The sequence below is a fragment of the Physella acuta genome, unplaced genomic scaffold, assembly GCF_028476545.2.
Source record: "Physella acuta isolate Inbredline_101_S28 unplaced genomic scaffold, ASM2847654v3 ptg000155l, whole genome shotgun sequence".
In the NCBI taxonomy this organism is placed as follows: Eukaryota; Metazoa; Mollusca; class Gastropoda; family Physidae; genus Physella; species Physella acuta.
The window spans coordinates 383,470-403,518 of record NW_026731674.1 but is presented as its reverse complement, the minus strand read 5'-3'; the positions used below and the strand labels follow the sequence as shown (position 1 = coordinate 403,518).

Genomic DNA, 20,049 nt, shown 5'->3' with positions numbered 1-20,049 from the left:
CTATGGTGACTAGGGGGGGGGGACAGCACACTGCTGGCCGTGAGCGGATAACAAACGTCTGATGGTCAGTTCATCAGTTCTAGCTACAGCTAGGTCACCACTTCTAGCTAGACTTATCGCTACAGCTAATCTAAAGGGGCAACAAGCCACCATATTTGCTGGAACACACCTGCACAAGAAAGCGTGCCTAGAATAATCTAAGGCAAGCCTGTACCTGGCCTAGGACGCTCACAACTGGCCTGCCACAGGTATGGTGGTGAGTACCACTGCACATGCCGAGCAAACGGACGTTTCTTCTCGGTCTTAGCCGACTAGCTGGCAACAATTTATAGATAACATGCAAAACATACCTCATTCCAATATGAAAAGAAATACACGGTCCAAATAGCGGCGAAAAGTGCCGGACCCATGGTGCTACTCAGTTCTCTCAATCTTGTAGTTATCCAGTCCAGTCTCCGACTGCTCTCCTTCCTCGCTCGACAGCCCGCGCTTCAAGCTTGGCGCAGCGCTTCACTAACACTCGGCTCTAGCTCCTCCCACTTTTTCCTACGATTGACAGCAAAGTCTAAAAAAAAAAAAGTTCGCATTGAGCCAGAACGACAATAGTCGGCACGTGGGCATTTTATTTAAGGGGTCAGGAAAAAAACGAGGGGGAGGGGGAAGGGTGTGTGTGAACGAGCCCTACAACCAGACGCGTGCCGTGAGGAATGGTAAACAATATAGACGCGTCAAGACTCCAGCCCCCCCCCCCACCCTTCCAACAAAATATAGACGCGTGGTGATTTTAAGTAGCCCCCCACCCCAGCAATACACAGACGCGGCAACATTTCCACCCCACCAACAATTTGACCTTGAATTGGCTTTTGTATTCTCTCTCTCTCTCCTCCCCCCCCCCCCGTCCATGAAAGCAACTCAGACTAAGACAATGCGACAACTTGTTAGACGACATGGTACGGCGGAGACCCAACAGTTATTTGTGTGTGTGTGTGTGTGGGGGGGGGGAGCGATATGGGCGAGCCATATAGTCGTAGGATTGAAAATATTAGATCAACACAATCGGACAGACAACTGCATCTTTTGGTGGGAATCGTGCACAGTGAATTTAATTTTTTTTATAATCTGCCATTATGTCATACTCCTACCGTTTCACTTAATACTCGCCCCTGCACGTAGATTTATGGGAAATTTCCAATAACAGAAAGGGGTATTTTACCAGTGGCGGAACTTGCAAAAAAGCCCCCCCCCCCCCCAAAAAAAAAAATTGTGTGTACATGTTAATAAATAATTAAATGAATTTATATATATATATATATATATATATATATATATATATATATATATATATATATATATATATATATATATATATATATATATATTAGTATACCGCCTCACTAATTTCTAAAATCAATTATTGAAACCATTTCCTAATTTATTAATTTAACCTAATTCATTACAGAGTATATCCACCGTGAGACAACGAAGCTCACAAAAATATCCTCCAACGAATCTCGAGTCTGATGTAATCGTATTTTTAAAAAAATGTCTTTATCTCATCATTTCTACCCGCCGAAAATAGTGAAAAGCTAAATTCATATCTGGCAAGCCGATTCAAAGTATTTAAACACAAACGTTTTATTTTTATGATTTATTTTGGCATTTATATTATTAGTTTTGAATACATTCCTTTTTATAGCTGTATCATTCTTTAGTATGCCTTATTTTGAAAAAAAAAAATGAAGAGAAGAAATGTATTTTTATTTGGTTTAGTACTAAAGTATTAATTTTTTTGGACGGACCTTATGGACGATTTAAAGAGGAACAATAAAATCATGGAAGAGGTTTGAAGGTTTGCCTATCTTTGATACTACAGCTCATGAAGGTTTGCCTATCTTTGATACTACAGCTCATGAAGGTTTGCCTATCTTTGATACTACCAGGGGCGTAGCGAGGGGGGGGGGGCGGGGGGTGCGGACCGCACCGGGTGACACCATTTAGGGGGGTGACACCAAGGCAAAAAATAGCAAAATATATAGAGAAAAACTCGAGGGGGGGGGGTGCAAATCGAAAGTTTGAGGGGGGGGGTGCAAATCGAAAACTTGAGGAGGGGGGGTGCAAATCGAAAACTTGAGGGGGGGGGGGGTGCAAATCGAAAATTTGAAAGTTTGTCCCTGGGAAGGGTCTCTATGCCTCTGGGGGGGGGGGGGGTGACACCATTAAGTGCCGCACCGGGTGACACCCGACCTCGCTACGCCACTGGATACTACAGCTCATGAAGGTTTGCCTATCTTTGATACTACAGCTCATGAAGGTTTGCCTATCTTTGATACTACAGCTCATGCAAACATTTTGAACTGTTGGGCTATCGCGGCTGTATTAGATTTTTTTTTAATAAAACCACTTGTCTAACCCTAACCACCCGTCTATCAAGGTGCAAAAAATGAATAAAATATTTTGTTGTGTCAGGTCGGATTTTTTTAGTCCCCCTAAACAGCATGCCCCCTCCCCCCTCGGTCTGGCGTTATGGTAGTTCCGCCTCTGTATTTGATTATATCTCCGATTTCTCAATTCCCTTCAGAATGTGAGGATTACAAGTTTTTATTGAACTCAATTTCTCGGTCTATCGTCTGTCATGGGTGGAAACTTTCGAGCACTTCTACCGGACCGACTTCTTTCAAACTTTTCACGTAGGTCAAGATTCGATGACAAGACACAAAAGGTTACTTAATTAAATGTTTAATTAATTAAAAAACCATTAATGAATCTACCTTGATATAGTACTTTGTAATATATTTGACACACACGTCTTGTCGCATCCGGAATATTCTAGAAACACGTGGGGTTTTGCCACACACTTCTAAAGCCCGACTCTGCTGGCTATCCCAACCTTTATATTAGAGAAGAATATTAGCCCGCTTTTTTATTTGGTGTCACCCCCGAAATGGTGACACCCGATGCGGATTCCCCCCCCCCCCCCCCGCGACTCTACTGTATACATGTGAGCATATATTTGTATATATATATATATATATATATATATATATATATATATATATATATATATATATACATACATATTTATATTATATATATGTATCTAATAAACGTTAGGCCTAAGGCTATTAAAAGTTTGTACACTATCTTCAAATGCTTTAAAATGTCAGAAAGAAACCCACCTTATAGTTTGGAAAAATCGACTGGTTGAACTGCCGGCTAGAATGAACTGCCGGTAGGATCCTAGGTGAGCGAGTAATTCTCAGCCGGTGACTCGGCCGGTCAAATAGCCGGCTCTCACAGGTGCTACCCCTTTACAAAGCCGAAGAAGCCGGCAGATGGCCGGCCTGACTATATCCGCTTCCTCTAGTTCCTCTACCTAAAAAACAACAAAGAACAATTGGAAACAATTTCATCATTCTTTAATCACTCTATTACTCCTATAGTACATCAACGTAGGTCCTATAGTACATCAACGTAGGTCCTATAGGACATCACCGTAGGACTTGTAAGACATGCGCCTCTAAGACATCTAGCGGCTATAGGACATCTACTAGCGGCTATAGGACATCTACTAGCGGCTAAAGGACATCTACTAGCGGCTATAGGAATCTACTAGCGGCTATAGGACATCTACTAGCGGCTATAGGACATCAAGCGGCTATAGGACATCTACTAGCGGCTATAGGACATCAAGCGGCTATAGGACATCTACTAGCGGCTATAGGACATCAAGCGGCTATAGGACATCTACTAGCGGCTATAGGACATCAAGCGGCTATAGGACATCTACTAGCGGCTATAGGACATCTGCTAACGGCTATAGGACATCTGCTAGCGGCAATAGGACATCAAGCGGCTATAGGACATCTACTAGCGGCTATAGGACATCAAGCGGCTATAGGACATCTACTAGCGGCTATAGGACATCAAGCGGCTATAGGACATCAAGCGGCTATAGGACATCTAGCGGCTATAGGACATCAAGCGGCTATAGGACATCTAGCGGCTATAGGACATCAAGTGGCTATAGGACATCAAGCGGCTATAGGACATCTAGCGGCTATAGGACATCAAGCGGCTATAGGACATCAAGCGGCTATAGGACATCAAGCGGCTATAGGACATCTACTAGTGGCTATAGGACATCTGCTAGCGGCAATAGGACATCAAGCGGCTATAGGACATCTAGTGGCTATAGGACATCTAGCGGCTATAGGACATCAAGCGGCTATAGGACATCTACTAGCGGCTATAGGACATCTAGCGGCTATAGGACATCTAGCGGCTATAGGACATCAAGCGGCCAAAGGACATCAAGCGGCTATAGGACATCTAGCGGCTATAGGACATCTACTAGCGGCTATAGGACATCAAGCGGCTATAGGACATCTAGCGGCTATAGGACATCTACTAGCGGCAATAGGACATCAAGCGGCTATAGGACATCAAGCGGCTATAGGACATCTACTAGTGGCTATAGGACATCTAGCGGCTATAGGACATCAAGCGGCCAAAGGACATCAAGCGGCTATAGGACATCTAGCGGCTATAGGACATCTACTAGCGGCTATAGGACATCAAGCGGCTATAGGACATCTAGCGGCTATAGGACATCTGCTAGCGGCAATAGGACATCAAGCGGCTATAGGACATCTAGTGGCTATAGGACATCTAGCGGCTATAGGACATCAAGCGGCTATAGGACATCAAGCGGCTATAGGACATCTACTAGCGGCTATAGGACATCTAGCGGCTATAGGACATCTAGCGGCTATAGGACATCAAGCGGCCAAAGGACATCAAGCGGCTATAGGACATCTAGCGGCTATAGGACATCTACTAGCGGCTATAGGACATCTAGCGACTATAGGACATCTACTAGCGGCTGTAGGACATCAAGCGGCTATAGGACATCTAGCGGCTATAGGACATCTACTAGCGGCTATAGGACATCAAGCGGCTATAGGACATCTAGCGGCTATAGGACATCAAGCGGCTATAGGACATCTAGTGGCTATAGGACATCTAGCGGCTATAGGACATCAAGCGGCTATAGGACATCTACTAGCGGCTATAGGACATCAAGCGGCTATAGGACATCTAGCGGCTATAGGACATCTAGCGGCTATAGGACATCAAGCGGCTATAGGACATCTAGCGGCTATAGGACATCAAGCGGCTATAGGACATCAAGTGGCTATAGGACATCAAGCGGCTATAGGACATCTAGCGGCTATAGGACATCAAGCGGCTATAGGACATCAAGTGGCTATAGGACATCAAGCGGCTATAGGACATCTACTAGTGGCTATAGGACATCTACTAGCGGCAATAGGACATCTAGCGGCTATAGGACATCTAGCGGCTATAGGACATCTAGCGGCTATAGGACATCTAGCGGCTATAGGACATCTACTAGCGGCTATAGGACATCAAGCGGCTATAGGACATCAAGCGGCTATAGGACATCTAGTGGCTATAGGACATCTAGCGGCTATAGGACATCAAGCGGCTATAGGACATCTACTAGCGGCTATAGGACATCAAGCGGCTATAGGACATCTAGCGGCTATAGGACATCTAGCGGCTATAGGACATCAAGCGGCTATAGGACATCTAGCGGCTATAGGACATCAAGCGGCTATAGGACATCAAGTGGCTATAGGACATCAAGCGGCTATAGGACATCTAGCGGCTATAGGACATCAAGCGGCTATAGGACATCAAGTGGCTATAGGACATCAAGCGGCTATAGGACATCTACTAGTGGCTATAGGACATCTACTAGCGGCAATAGGACATCTAGCGGCTATAGGACATCTAGCGGCTATAGGACATCTAGCGGCTATAGGACATCTAGCGGCTATAGGACATCTACTAGCGGCTATAGGACATCAAGCGGCTATAGGACATCTAGCGGCTATAGGACATCAAGCGGCTATAGGACATCTAGCGGCTATAGGACATCAAGCGGCTATAGGACATCTACTAGCGGCTATAGGACATCAAGCGGCTATAGGACATCTAGTGGCTATAGGACATCAAGCGGCTATAGGACATCTAGCGGCTATAGGACATCTAGCGGCTATAGGACATCTACTAGTGGCTATAGGACATCTACTAGCGGCTATAGGACATCTAGCGGCTATAGGACATCAAGCGGCTAGATGGCGGTGACCACCTGGGCAGCCCCACCTGTCCCCTTTGTTCCCGGGTAGCCTAGATAGACCGTGTGACCCAATTGCTGTCGCGTGCCGAGGACCTGTAGAAGCCTTCCTCCCCTCCCCTCCCCCATACCTTGGAACACCTGTCCGCGCGTGTGCCGCTATTCCACCCCGCCCCACCCCCACATGTCCCGTCGACAGGTGCACCTGCTCCATCCTGCGGCCCAAACCTAAACCTATGTGACCAAACCTAAACCTATGTGACCAAACCTAAACCTATGTGACCAAACCTAAACCTATGGGACCAAACCTAAACCTATGTGACCAAACCTAAACCTATGTGACCAAACCTAAACCTATGTGACCGAACCTAAACCTATGTGACCGAACCTAAACCTATGTGACCGAACCTAAACCTATGTGACCAAACCTAAACCTATGTGACCGAACCTAAACCTATGTGACCAAACCTAAACCTATGTGACCAAACCTAAACCTATGTGACCAAACCTAAACCTATGTGACCGAACCTAAACCTATGTGACCGAACCTAAACCTATGTGACCGAACCTAAACCTATGTGACCAAACCTAAACCTATGTGACCGAACCTAAACCTATGTGACCAAACCTAAACCTATGTGACCAAACCTAAACCTATGTGACCAAACCTAAACCTATGTGACCAAACCTAAACCTATGTGACCAAACCTAAACCTATGTGACCAAACCTAAACCTATGTGACCAAACCTAAACCTATGTGACCAAACCTAAACCTATGTGACCGAACCTAAACCTATGTGACCAAACCTAAACCTATGTGACCAAACCTAAACCTATGTGACCAAACCTAAACCTATGTGACCAAACCTAAACCTATGTGACCGAACCTAAACCTATGGGACCAAACCTAAACCTATGTGACCAAACCTAAACCTATGGGACCAAACCTAAACCTATGTGACCAAACTCAGTTGATGTAATACAACTAAACACCACGGCACCTAGTAAACATCTAGACACCCTGAACTTGAAAGCGAAAGGTCACCGATAGTGTCAAGGTCACGTGTAGATACTTGTTGCATGGGTCAGCTTCTCGTCTGCTAATGATTCTCTACTGTGCCAGATCCCGCCAAATCAGCCCCTGATTTGCATATAGGTGCCCGGGCCAGCAGCGTGCCGTAACGGCGGCGCACCTGTCTGTCCTCAATTTTCTAGCTGGATCTAACGCCCACCCCACCTCACCTCGCCCCACCTCACACAATCCGACTAACAAAGGAAGGAGAGAGAAAAAACAATTAGAACATTTATCTTTCCACACTTTCCCACACCACACCTTCCACCACACCACACCACACCTTTCCCACACCACACCATCCACCACACCACACGTTACACCACACCTTTCCCACACCACACATTACACCACACCTTCCACCACACCACACCTTTCCCACACCACACATTACACCACACCTTTCCCACACCACACCACACCTTCAACCACACCACACATTACACCACACCTTTCCCACACCACACCTTTCCCACACCACACCACACCTTCCATCACATCACCAACCACACCACACCTTTCCCACACCACACCTTCAACCACACCACACCACCAACCACACCACATATTACACCACACCACACCTTCAACCACACCACACATTACCACACCTTCAACCACACCACACCACCAACCACACCACACATTACACCACACCACACCTTCCACCACACCACACCTTTCCCACACCACACCATCCACCACACCACACATTACACCACACCTTTCCCACACCACACCTTCAACCACACCACATTACACCACACCTTTCCCACACCACACAGTACACCACACCTTTCCCAGACCACACCACACCTTCCACCACACCACACCACCAACCACACCTCACATTACACCACACCACACCTTCAACCACACCACACATTACACCACACCTTCAACCACACCACACATTACACCACACCACACATTACACCACACCACCAACCACACCACACATTACACCACACCACACCTTCAACCACACCACACATTACACCACACCACCAACCACACCACAGCTTCAACCACACCACACATTACACCACACCTTCAACCACACCACACATTACACCACACATTACACCACACCACACATTACACCACACCTTCAACCACACCACACATTACACCACACATTACACCACACCACACATTACACCACACCACCAACCACACCACAACTATCCACCACACCGTATCTGCCCCACTGTGTCTATATGTCGGGGCTGGGGGTGGGGGGCCACGACATGATTGTACAATTAGCCGCCAAGCCCATCCAGCCCCAAAGGCTTGTCCAAATGAGCTGGTGATGACGTCACAGCTTGAGCTCGTGACTAGCCTCTAGCGGCCGATCGTGTCCTTAGAATTGATCATTTCACGACCCATTGGCTCGCATGCTCAGACGGCGTCACTTTACTAGCGCCACACTGACGTCATAAGGCGTCACTCTACTAACGCCACACTGACGTCACTTTACTAACGCCACTCTGACGTCACTCTACTAACGCCACACTGACGTCATAAGACGTCACTCTACTAACGCCACACTGACGTCCCTCTACTAACGTCACTCTGACGTCACTCTACTAACGCCACACTGACGTCATAAGGCGTTACTCTAACGCCACACTGACGTCATTAGGCGTTACTCTACTAACGCCACACTGACGTCATAAGGCGATACTCTACTAACGCCACACTGACGTCATTAGGCGTTACTCTACTAACGCCACACTGACGTCATTAGGCGTTACTCTACTAACGCCACACTTACTCTACTGGATTGTAGGAAAAAAGTTAAATATATGTTAAACATAATATTAATAACATTTAATAGAATGTTCCAACGTCCTTGGTTTTCATCGGTTTTTTTTTTTAAACAAACATTAAATTACCATGAAATTGTAAGTTCATCTGACTCGCTTCCCTCAACTCATCGCAACAATAGTTAAGTTTAGTTCAACCACCTTTACTGCCCACATTTATCACGCGCCTTACAAAAGTAATAACATTACATAACAAAATTACATAACAAGGAGAGGCCGACCAGAGAATAGCCTACGGCAAAACATGCAAAACACAATGATGCGTCTAAATCTAATATATAAAGCTCAGTTCTGTATGTAACGCATATGTTTGTCGTTGGTCTTGGATGGATTTAAGTGTTAGACAATTATCGTGCGCATTTGTCTAAATTTATGAGTTAAAAAATTACTATTGAAAGTGTTGGGAAATAATTTTCATTTTTCAAATTATAGTAATAATTGTCGGCATGTTCATTAAACACAAGTTTTAAAAAAAATATCATCTTTTACAACAATTCTAATTATGTCTTTATTTAGTCCTATAGCACTTACTTCCCTTTGATAAATTAGGAAAACACAATTACTTCCCTTTATAAAACCATTGCATTTTGTGGAAAAGAATTTCCTTTTTAATTACTTTGTTTTGGTGTTGGGAAAAAAAATAATTACATAATTAGCGGGGATTGATCAAGTGCAAATGTTGTAGGTATTTTACGGATAAGCTTGGAGTATTATAATTGTTCATCAAATTGAAACAGGCGCGTTCGTTTAAGTGAGTGCAAAAGACTATGAATAAGTTGGGGTACTATAGTCGTTCATTAAGCTAAAACAGGTGATTCCGCCCCGGGCGCAGGGGCGGAACTGCAGTGCCGCCAGACCCCGCAATGCGGGGGAGCCCACGCCATTTAGGGGCCCGTAGCCGACCATAATAATTTTTTTATAGTTAAAAAAATAAATTTCTTGCATCTTTGACCTGACGGTAAAACCTTTTGTAAATAACAAACAGATCTGCTACAGTAGTGATGTTATACAGTAGCTAACACATGCTGTTGCGTAAAAAATATATATGCCTGAGCTGTAGTGTGAAAGATAGGCAAACGTTCAAAACACTTCCATGACTTATTTCCCTTTTTTAAATGGATAAATATGGATGCTCATTAGCTCCTTTTAATATATTGGTACTAAACAAATTAAAAAAGCAATTACTTCTCTCAATTTTTTTTTTAAATACACACTAAAGATTGACATAGCATAAAAATGAAATATGTTTAAAACTAATAAAATAAATACAAAAAACACATACAAATAAACATAACACGAGAAACCATTACACATACAAAGCTTTCACGCTTTATATTCTTTTGACGGGCTAAAGACTAGAGGGTAGCTCGCATTACAGCAAACAAATTGAGTAAACTATCTCTAAATCTTAAAAAATTAAATATTCAAAACTGACTAGTGCACACACACATGACATGTTGTAATTTGTTTAAATTGAGAAATTTTTTTTTTTTTTTCAAAACCCGAACAGGCCAGAAATGACTATCCAGTGTTTGTATTCTGTAAATATATATATATATATATATATATATATATATATATATATATATATATATATATATATATATATATATATATATATATATATACATACATATATAGGGGGGCCCAGAAATTTGTTTTGCGGGGTGGCCATTTTTTTCTAGTTCCGCCACTGCCCGGGCGTTTATGTTCGCGTTAGTGTTTTCTTTGTGTTTAGGTGGGTTTGAGTTAGTGGTTGCGTTTTGATTTGGTTCGTTTTTGTTCTTTCTTTTTTAGTTTTTGTTTGTGTTTTTTTGTTTGGGTTTGTATTTGTGTTTTTGGTTGGTTTTGCGTTTGGATTTGGTTTGTTTTCGTTTGCTTTTTCGTTGTTTTTTTTGTTGGTATTGGTGTTGGTGGTTGGGTTTGTTGTTAGGTTTTTGTTTTCGTTTGCTTTTTTGTTTGTTTTTTCTTTGTGTTTGTATTGGTGCTTGTGGTTGTGGTTGGGTTTGTTGTTAGGTTTTTGTTTTCGTTTGTATTTGTAATTGTGTTAGCGTTATGTTTGCGTTTTGTTGTTTTGGTTGGTTGTGGTTTGGGTGGGCAATGCCGGGTTTATGATGATTACTAAACACACAGGTAATGGTCTTTAACAGAAAGGTTTTTCACAGAAGCCAGAGCAGGGCCTGGCCGGGACGGCTAGTTTCTTTTATAATTAACTTTTCTACCGCGTATTTAACTAAGTACATAACAAAAGTTGAGATTGTTGTGTAAATTATCTATAATAATAGTTTCGCTGTCTCTCTATCTATCTATCTATCTATCTATCTATCTATCTATCTATCTATCTGTCTGACAAGAACGCTCTAGAGAAAAGACAAGCAATTTAAAAACATGCACAGTAATTCGAAAAACGAAGTATGACGTCGACACATTTAGCACAGAGTAGAAAATAATCTCAAACCCAGAGAGTGCTCACAGTTATATGACGTCATTGATTTTCGCGTTGACATTGAATAAAAAGGAAATGTTGTCTAATCTTAATGGTTTGCGTGAAGAGTTTCTTGCATACAATTCTTCGGGTAGGGGCGAAGCCCCACCCCCCGCGTAAGAACGTCTGAGCCCCCCCCCCTCCCCAACTCAAAAGAAATTTCTTCATCGATACTCTATAATAAAATTACCGCCTAATTAATGTGTCTAATCTAAAAAGTGGTTTTCTCGCAATTTCTTTAATGCAATTCTTCGCGTAGTGGCTAAGCGCGACACCAGTGTTTCTTTCAGACTTTTTCCTCCCCGGAGAGCGGTGGGGGTACTTGAAATTTTCGGGGGCGGGGGTAAAATTTTCGGGGAGGGGGCGGACACTGGAAAAAGTATATAATTATATTTCGTTGAATGGGACGGTAGACATGTTTTTTGGGGGGTGGGGGTGGGGTGGCGGTGGGTGGGGTGGGGGGGGGGGGGCTGGTGTGTGGGGTGGGTGGGGGGTGGGGGGGTGGTGTGTGTGTGTGGGGGGGGTGGGTTGGTTTTAGTTTAGAGAAAAGAGACAGCACTATCAACCTAGCGCCCGGTGTATCCTTCCTCAACGGGCCATTTTTCTCGTCTTAGAGTATTTGTACTTACATTTGTAATAAACCATAATGCTTTAAACGCCTTAAATAATTTATGCAATAAAAATTTACAACCCACAACAATAAACATACAACATTTTATAATTTTCAACAAATAAATCAAAATATTTCTGAAAAGATTTTTGTGACTTTTTTCTTTGACTTTATTTCTGTAACTTTTTTCATAGCAAAAACTGACTTTTTTCTGTGTTTTTTTTTTCCTGTGACTTTTTTCCGTTCACCCCATACTGACGTCCAGTGTTCCTTCCAGACTTTTTTCTCTGGAAGAGATGTCTGGAAGAAACGCTGCTGACGTCACAGGAGCAAGTTGACATGGGTGAGTTAATGTTCACAATAGTTTAAAAAAATTATTTTCAGAAACCAATTTACAAATTGATATTTTTTCCTAAAAAAAAAATGAAAAATTTTTTTTGGCGTGAACTGAAATACAAGGGAGGTAACCAAAACATATTGATACGTTTTTTTAACTAGACAATAGCCTCCCCTTCCTCTTGTCAGACACTACCCCTATCACAGGTATATACTAATCGTCCATATGCAGAGTTTCTTCCAGGCATCTCTTTGAAAAAATTCTACCGCCCCCCCCCCAACGAAATGAAATTATTTATATAATTTATATAGAAAATATATACTTTTAACAGTGTCCGCCCGTCCGCCCCCTCCCTTCGGAGAAAAAAGTTTGGAAGAAACACTGTCCATAAGCAACGTCACATGCCCGATGGTGAGGGGAGGGGGGGGGGGGGGAAGGGGAGGATGGTGAAAAAGAGAGAGCTAGAGAAAATAGGAATTTTCTCAAGATGTGTCACCAGTGGGTGGGGGGGGGGGGACGGACGGACGACACATGATAGCCTGTTTAAAAAAAAAGTAAAAATTAGCCATTTAGTCACATCTATTTTGGAATGTAAAACTGAAAGATGGTTTATGCCACTGAAAGATGGTTTATGCCACTGAAACTGCTTTGATTCATGTATTTTAGAATAACAAAGTCAATAAAAGTTCTTTCCTCTTAGCTGACAGACAGACGACTGTGGTGATCAAACCCTCCCTAGGTTTAGTCCTAGGGGCGGATAGATTATTATCAGCCACACTACAAGCTAGCAATTTCAGGACCAGTAAAGGCCAGTGGTTGATAATATATTGTTAGTGTAGGCAAGTGGTTGATAATATATTGTTAGTGTAGGCAAGTGGTTGATAATATATTGTTAGTGTAGGCAAGTGGTTGATGATATATTGTTAGTGTAGGCAAGTGGTTGATGATATATTGTTAGTGTAGGCCAGTGGTTGATGATATATTGTTAGTGTAGGCAAGTGGTTGATGATATATTGTTAGTGTAGGCAAGTGGTTGATAATATATTATTAGTGTAGGCAAGTGGTTGATAATATATTGTTAGTGTAGGCAAGTGGTTGATGATATATTGTTAGTGTAGGCAAGTGGTTGATAATATATTGTTAGTGTAGGCAAGTGGTTGATGATATATTGTTAGTGTAGGCAAGTGGTTGATGATATATTGTTAGTGTATGCCAGTGGTTGATGATATATTGTTAGTGTAGGCAAGTGGTTGATAATATATTATTAGTGTAGGCAAGTGGTTGATAATATATTGTTAGTGTATGCCAGTGGTTGATGATATATTGTTAGTGTAGGCAAGTGGTTGATAATATATTATTAGTGTAGGCAAGTGGTTGATAATATATTGTTAGTGTAGGCAAGTGGTTGATAATATATTAGTAGTGTAGGCAAGTGGTTAATAATATATTGTTAGTGTAGGCAAGTGGTTGATAATATATTTTTAGTGTAGGCCAGTGGTTGATAAATTACTAGAAACTGCTAGAAATGTCAATGATAACTTCAACTTAAAACCCTTTTGTAGGCTAGGTGAGCTGAAAAAACATCACAGGAAAAAAGTCCCAAATGTGTATTAAGAAATATTTAGATTTACTTGTAGAGAATTGTAATATTTTGGTTGTTTGTAAATATGAAAGGTGGTTTTTAGTAACATGGTTATAAATTCTAAAGCATTATGGTTTTTTTAATAATAATCTGACTTTGATCTTAACGAATTTTGTTACATTTCTTTTGTAAGGTGGTTGAATTATTATGCTGATTCAAAGTTTGCACTTTAAAAAATGATGAAAACTGAGTAGGTTGGAACATTCTACATAATTCTAAAGTGGAATTAAAACCAAAAGACTTCAGACTAAATATTTGTACATGTGTTATCATACAAATACAACATACGCACACATATATAAAATGCTTACATTATATTTAATTAATCGCAGGTTGATTTGCACTTTCTGAAAACATAAACATATTAACAACTTCCAAGCAAATACACTTTTTTCCTTTGATTTATTTCCTGTGATTTTTTCCCTCTAAAAAAATCCCATGACTCATCAGTAGAACCAGTAAATTATTAGATCTAATGACTTACTATTTAGTAGATCATTAGATCTAATGACAAAAGTTGACTAATTTGATTTTAGCTAACTGCTAAAACTTAATGCCAAGAAGAGAAACAGGTCCATACAATTACAAAAAAAATTTAATTAACAAAGTCTATAGACCCTACAAATAATAATTAATAATAACTTTAGCTTTGTCATTTGTTAATTTAATAAACTTTTAGTTGAGTTTTATTCTAAACAATCTAGTCTACTTACATAACATAAAAGAATTGCTCAATAGGCCTATTATATAAGGAAGTAGATTCTACATCCAGATCTAGAAGTAGGACCCAATCTAGATTCTGTAAATTTGATTTGATTATAATTACTTTTTTTACTATATTAATATGAATTAGAATATTTAGTATTTAGGTTCTAGATCTAGGCATATTATTAAAAAATTAAAACAATTTAAAATAAATATAGATCTAATCTATATATTAAATAAATACTCTAGCTAGTTTAGAATAGATCTAACAGCTCTTGACTTACATTCACATTGCCTTACACCTTACATTTTACAAGTTACTTATCAATCATCAATGATACATTAATGAAGTAATACTGATTATTATTAATTACTAATAATTAGTTTTTATCACTCAAAGTTAAATTAATAATTCATAACTATTAATATTATTAATTAATTGATGAATTATTAACATATTAATTTATTTAGGAGATACTAAATTAGTAAATAAAATATTGAAAGGAAATAAAACGATTGTAGGAAAAAAGTCACAGGAAAAACAGTAACAGGAAAAAAGTCACAAATATATATTTGCATAGAATTTGTTAATACTTTTATGAATTATATATTCAGAGACTGCAAATAACTTAGAATTAATTAAATGTAATGTGTGTAGGTTGTATATGCATGGTAATTTTTATAATTCATATAAAAATATTTAGTATGAAGTATGTAGATTGTAATTATGTTAAACATAATATTGATAAGATTTAATAGAATGTTCCAACGTTCTTGGTTTTCATCGTGTTGTTTTTAAAATACTAACAATAAACTACTGTGAAATGGTAAGTTCAACTGACTTGCTGCCCTCAACTCATTGCAACAATAGTTATGATTAGTTAAACCACCTTTACTGCCCACATTTATCACGCTCATTACATAACAAAGCATAGGATCAAAACAGAAAGCCGACAAAGTTCAAAGGCTGTCATTGACACATAACGTCAACAACACAAAATATGTTCGGACAATGCCTACTGAGGAGAGGCGGACGGCAAAACATATGCAACACAATGATGTGCCTAAAATTTTTGTATAATTAATTTTTCTACCGCGTGTTTAACTAAATACGTTACAAAAGTTGAGATTGTTGTGTAAATTATCTTAGAGCATTTTTAACTACAATTGTTATAAATCATAATGCTTTTAACATCTATAAATAATATATGCTATCAAAAAATACAACCCAAAACAATAAACATACACATTTTTATAATTGTCAACATATATTGACATATAAATCAAAGTATTTCTGAAAAGATTTTTTGACTTTTTTTCTGTGACTTTTTTTCCATTGTGACTGTTTTTCCTAGCAAAAACTGTGACTTTTTTTCCGTTCACCAATAAAACAGGCACCCTCAGCCATACAACTCATTCATACACATTTTTTTATTACTCTGATTCTGATTACATTATAAAAAATCATCTAGATTCTAGATCTAGATTTCTAGTTCTAGATCTAGATAGAAACTAGATCCATCTAGTAGATCTAGATATCTAGTAGCTAAATTAATAACATGAAATAAATTGACTAGTCACTCTAGTAGTCTAGCTAGACTAGACTAGAGTCAGTCTAGTCTAGATCTAGCTAGTCTAAGTCAGTCTGATTCTAGATCTAGTGTCACCTAGTGTAGTGTAGAGTGTAGAGACTAGAGAGAGACTGAGTGTTTTAACAAAAACTTACCTATTTATAAAGCTCTATCTATATTTTTTATTTTCTGTTACTATACAAGTAGAATTAGATCTAGATCTAGATCTAGATCTAATAAATTAATGACCATTTCAAATAATAAAGTAAACTAGCTTAAGACTTTAAGGCACGAGAAATTGTATAGCACTACTATTTTTCAGAGTTGCGCGCACCTGCCGGAAGTCCATAACAATATTCTCCCGCCCCCTTCCAATGTATATTTCAACTTAGAGATATTTTTATTTTTGTTAAGCAATTCTATTATTATCATTGGTCCAAGGCAAACATGAAATTTTCATTGAAAAACGCAAGTATACGCACAGAAACACTTAACACTGCGTGGTGATAAGAATAAAATTGGCTAGGTTAAATTCTACGAGAGACAGTGGCGCTTTTATAAAGAATTATTTTAAAATACCGTGGAGTGGATTGGCTTAAAGTGCAGAGTTTCTTCCAGGCATCTCTTCGGGGGGGGGGGGGGGGGGGGGGGGGGGGGGAAGGGGGGGGGGAGGCCCCCCGAAATTTTTTTACCGCCCCCCCCCCCCCGAACGAAATGAAATTTATATAATTTATATAGATAATATATTCTTTTAACAGTGTCCGCCCCACCCCCCAAAGAAAGTTTACCGCCCCCCCCACGAAGATTTCAAGTGCCCCCCCCCCCCCCGGAGAAAAAAGTCTGGAAGAAACACTGTTAAAGTGGAGTAGTGTGGAGTAGTATGGAGTAGAGTAGAGTAGAGTAGAGTAGAGTAGAGTAGAGTAGAGTAGAGTAGAGTAGAGTAGAGTAGAGTAGAGTAGAGTAGAGTAGAGTAGAGTAGAGTAGAGTAGAGTAGAGTAGAGTAGAGTAGAGTAGAGTAGAGTAGAGTAGAGTAGAGTAGAGTAGAGTAGAGTAGAGTAGAGTAGAGTAGAGTGGAGCAGAGTAGATTGCATTAAGAATGAAGTTGAACGTTGTACCTCAAATCAATCAAAAATGGACAGAAAGCAGTGAATATCTTATGTATAAAATTTCATCCACCTAAGCAGTGTTTCTTCCAGACTTTTTTTCTCCTGGGGGGGGGGGGGGCAGGACACTGTTAAAAGTATATATTTTCTATATAAATTTCATTTCGTTCGAGGGAGGGGGCGGTAGACTTGCGATGCCTGGAAGAAACTCTGCACCTAGCTGAAATAGAGTTAAGAACGACTCCTGGGTATCAAAGGTCACCCAAAAATTGAAAGCAATCCGGTTTTAGATATAATACTTACATTTGAAATTTCTTTGACCTAAATGAAACAGCAATCAAATTATCCTCACCGACATAAAAGTAATCGAATCCTCACCGACATAAAAGTAATCGAAGTCGTTCGAAGTCGTTTATCGATACCTGCTAATGCAATTTTTATTTGCCAAATTTCGTCCACCCAACTTAAATGTATACAAATTTCGCCCACCCAACTTAAATGTATACAAATTTCGCCCACCCAACTTAAATGTATACAAATTTCGCCCACCCAACTTAAATGTATACAAATTTCGCCCACCCAACTTAAATGTATACAAATTTCGCCCACCCAACTTAAGTGTATAAAAGAAAGTAAAAAAAACACGTGCATGTCAATCTCCAATACATATATCAACACATATCAACACATATCAACACATACAAACACATATCAACATATAACAACATATATCAACATATATCAACACATATCAACACATACGAACACATATCATGTAGAATGGGAGACCCTACAATTCCTAACTTCGGCCAATCTGAATGTAGAATAAAGATAATTCATCTAAAACAACTTTAGTGACTGTAAAATACAGATAATTCAACCAAAACAAGTTTAGTGACAGTAGAATAAAGATAATTCAACCAAAACAACTTGAGTGACAATAGAATACAGATAATTCAACCAAAACAACTTGAGTGACTGTAAAATACAGATAATTCAACCAAAACAACTTGAGTGACAATAGAATACAGATAATTGAACTAAAACAACTTGAGTAACAATAGAATACAGATAATTCAACCAAAACAACTTGAGTGACTGTAAAATACAGATAATTCAACCAAAACAAGTTTAGTGACAGTAGAATAAAGATAATTCAACCAAAACAACTTGAGTGACAATAGAATACAGATAATTCAACCAAAACAACTTGAGTGACTGTAAAATACAGATAATTCAACCAAAACAACTTGAGTGACAATAGAATACAGATAATTGAACTAAAACAACTTGAGTAACAATAGAATACAGATAATTCAACCAAAACAACTTGAGTGACTGTAAAATACAGATAATTCAACCAAAACAAGTTTAGTGACAGTAGAATAAAGATAATTCAACCAAAACAACTTGAGTGACAATAGAATACAGATAATTCAACCAAAAAAACTTGAGTGACAATAGAATACAGATAATTCAACTAAAACAAGTTTAGTGACAGTAGAATAAAGATAATTCAACCAAAAAAACTTGAGTGACAATAGAATACAGATAATTCAACTAAAACAACTTGAGTGACTGTAAAATACAGATAATTCAACTAAAACAACTTGAGTGACTGTAAAATACAGATAATTCAACCAAAACAACTTGAGTGACAATAGAATACAGATAATTCAACCAAAACAACTTGAGTGACTGTAAAATACAGATAATTCAACCAAAACAACTTGAGTGACAATAGAATACAGATAATTCAACCAAAACAACTTGAGTGACTGTAAAATACAGATAATTCAACCAAAACAAGTTTAGTGACTATAGAATACAGATAATTCAATCAAAACAACTTGAGTGACTATAGAATACAGATAATTCAACCAAAACAACTTGAGTGACTGTAGAATACAGATAATTCAACCAAAACAACTTGAGTGATGGTATAATTCAACTAAAACTACTTAATTGCAATCAAGTAAAGAAAGTAATGCAAAGATTGAATGAAATCTTACCTGCAGTCTGGCCTCAGGAGCGTGGGAACATTTTCTCCTGCCCCACAACACATCACTTCACCAGACAACCCACAACACATCACTTCATCAGACAACCCACAACACATCACTTCATCAGACAACCCACAACACATCACTTCATCAGACAACCCACAACACATCACTTCATCAGACAACCCACAACACATCACTTCATCAGACAACCCACAACACATCACTTTGTAAAGATCAGCACACAAAAATTAGAGGATATTGACGCCGATAAAAAGGCGATTCATGGATCTTGTAAGACAAGTTCTTCTATGTAAAACTGGAGGGGGGAGCGGACCAAGGCTATAGCCTAACGCAGTGGCGTAGCTTTCAGGCTTACAGAGCGAGAGAAAGGGGGGGGGGGGGGGGGTATATTGAAAACACAATTAAAATTGAAAGTACGAGTTAATCAAATTCCTAACTTTAGAAACTTATTTAGCAATTTTCTACATAAATACATGGCTTTAATTTTGATTGAAGATTTCTACA

The 20,049-nt window shown here is 39.6% G+C and overlaps 1 protein-coding gene across 1 annotated transcript in view; it reads right to left on the bottom strand.

The window, feature by feature from the left end:
- LOC131935698 (delta-like protein 1) overlaps positions 1–19,638 on the bottom strand; it is a 32,507-nt gene extending 12,869 nt beyond the window's left edge. Inside the window, exons 1-3 of the mRNA XM_059292241.1 lie at positions 19,531–19,638; positions 3,177–3,373; positions 351–565 (exon numbers count right to left, since the gene is read on the bottom strand). Of these exons, the coding sequence (XP_059148224.1) occupies positions 351–410 (60 nt within the window). The 5' untranslated portion in view covers positions 411–565; positions 3,177–3,373; positions 19,531–19,638. The remainder of the gene's footprint in view (positions 1–350; positions 566–3,176; positions 3,374–19,530) is intronic.
- Between the last annotated feature and the right edge of the window lie 411 nt (positions 19,639–20,049).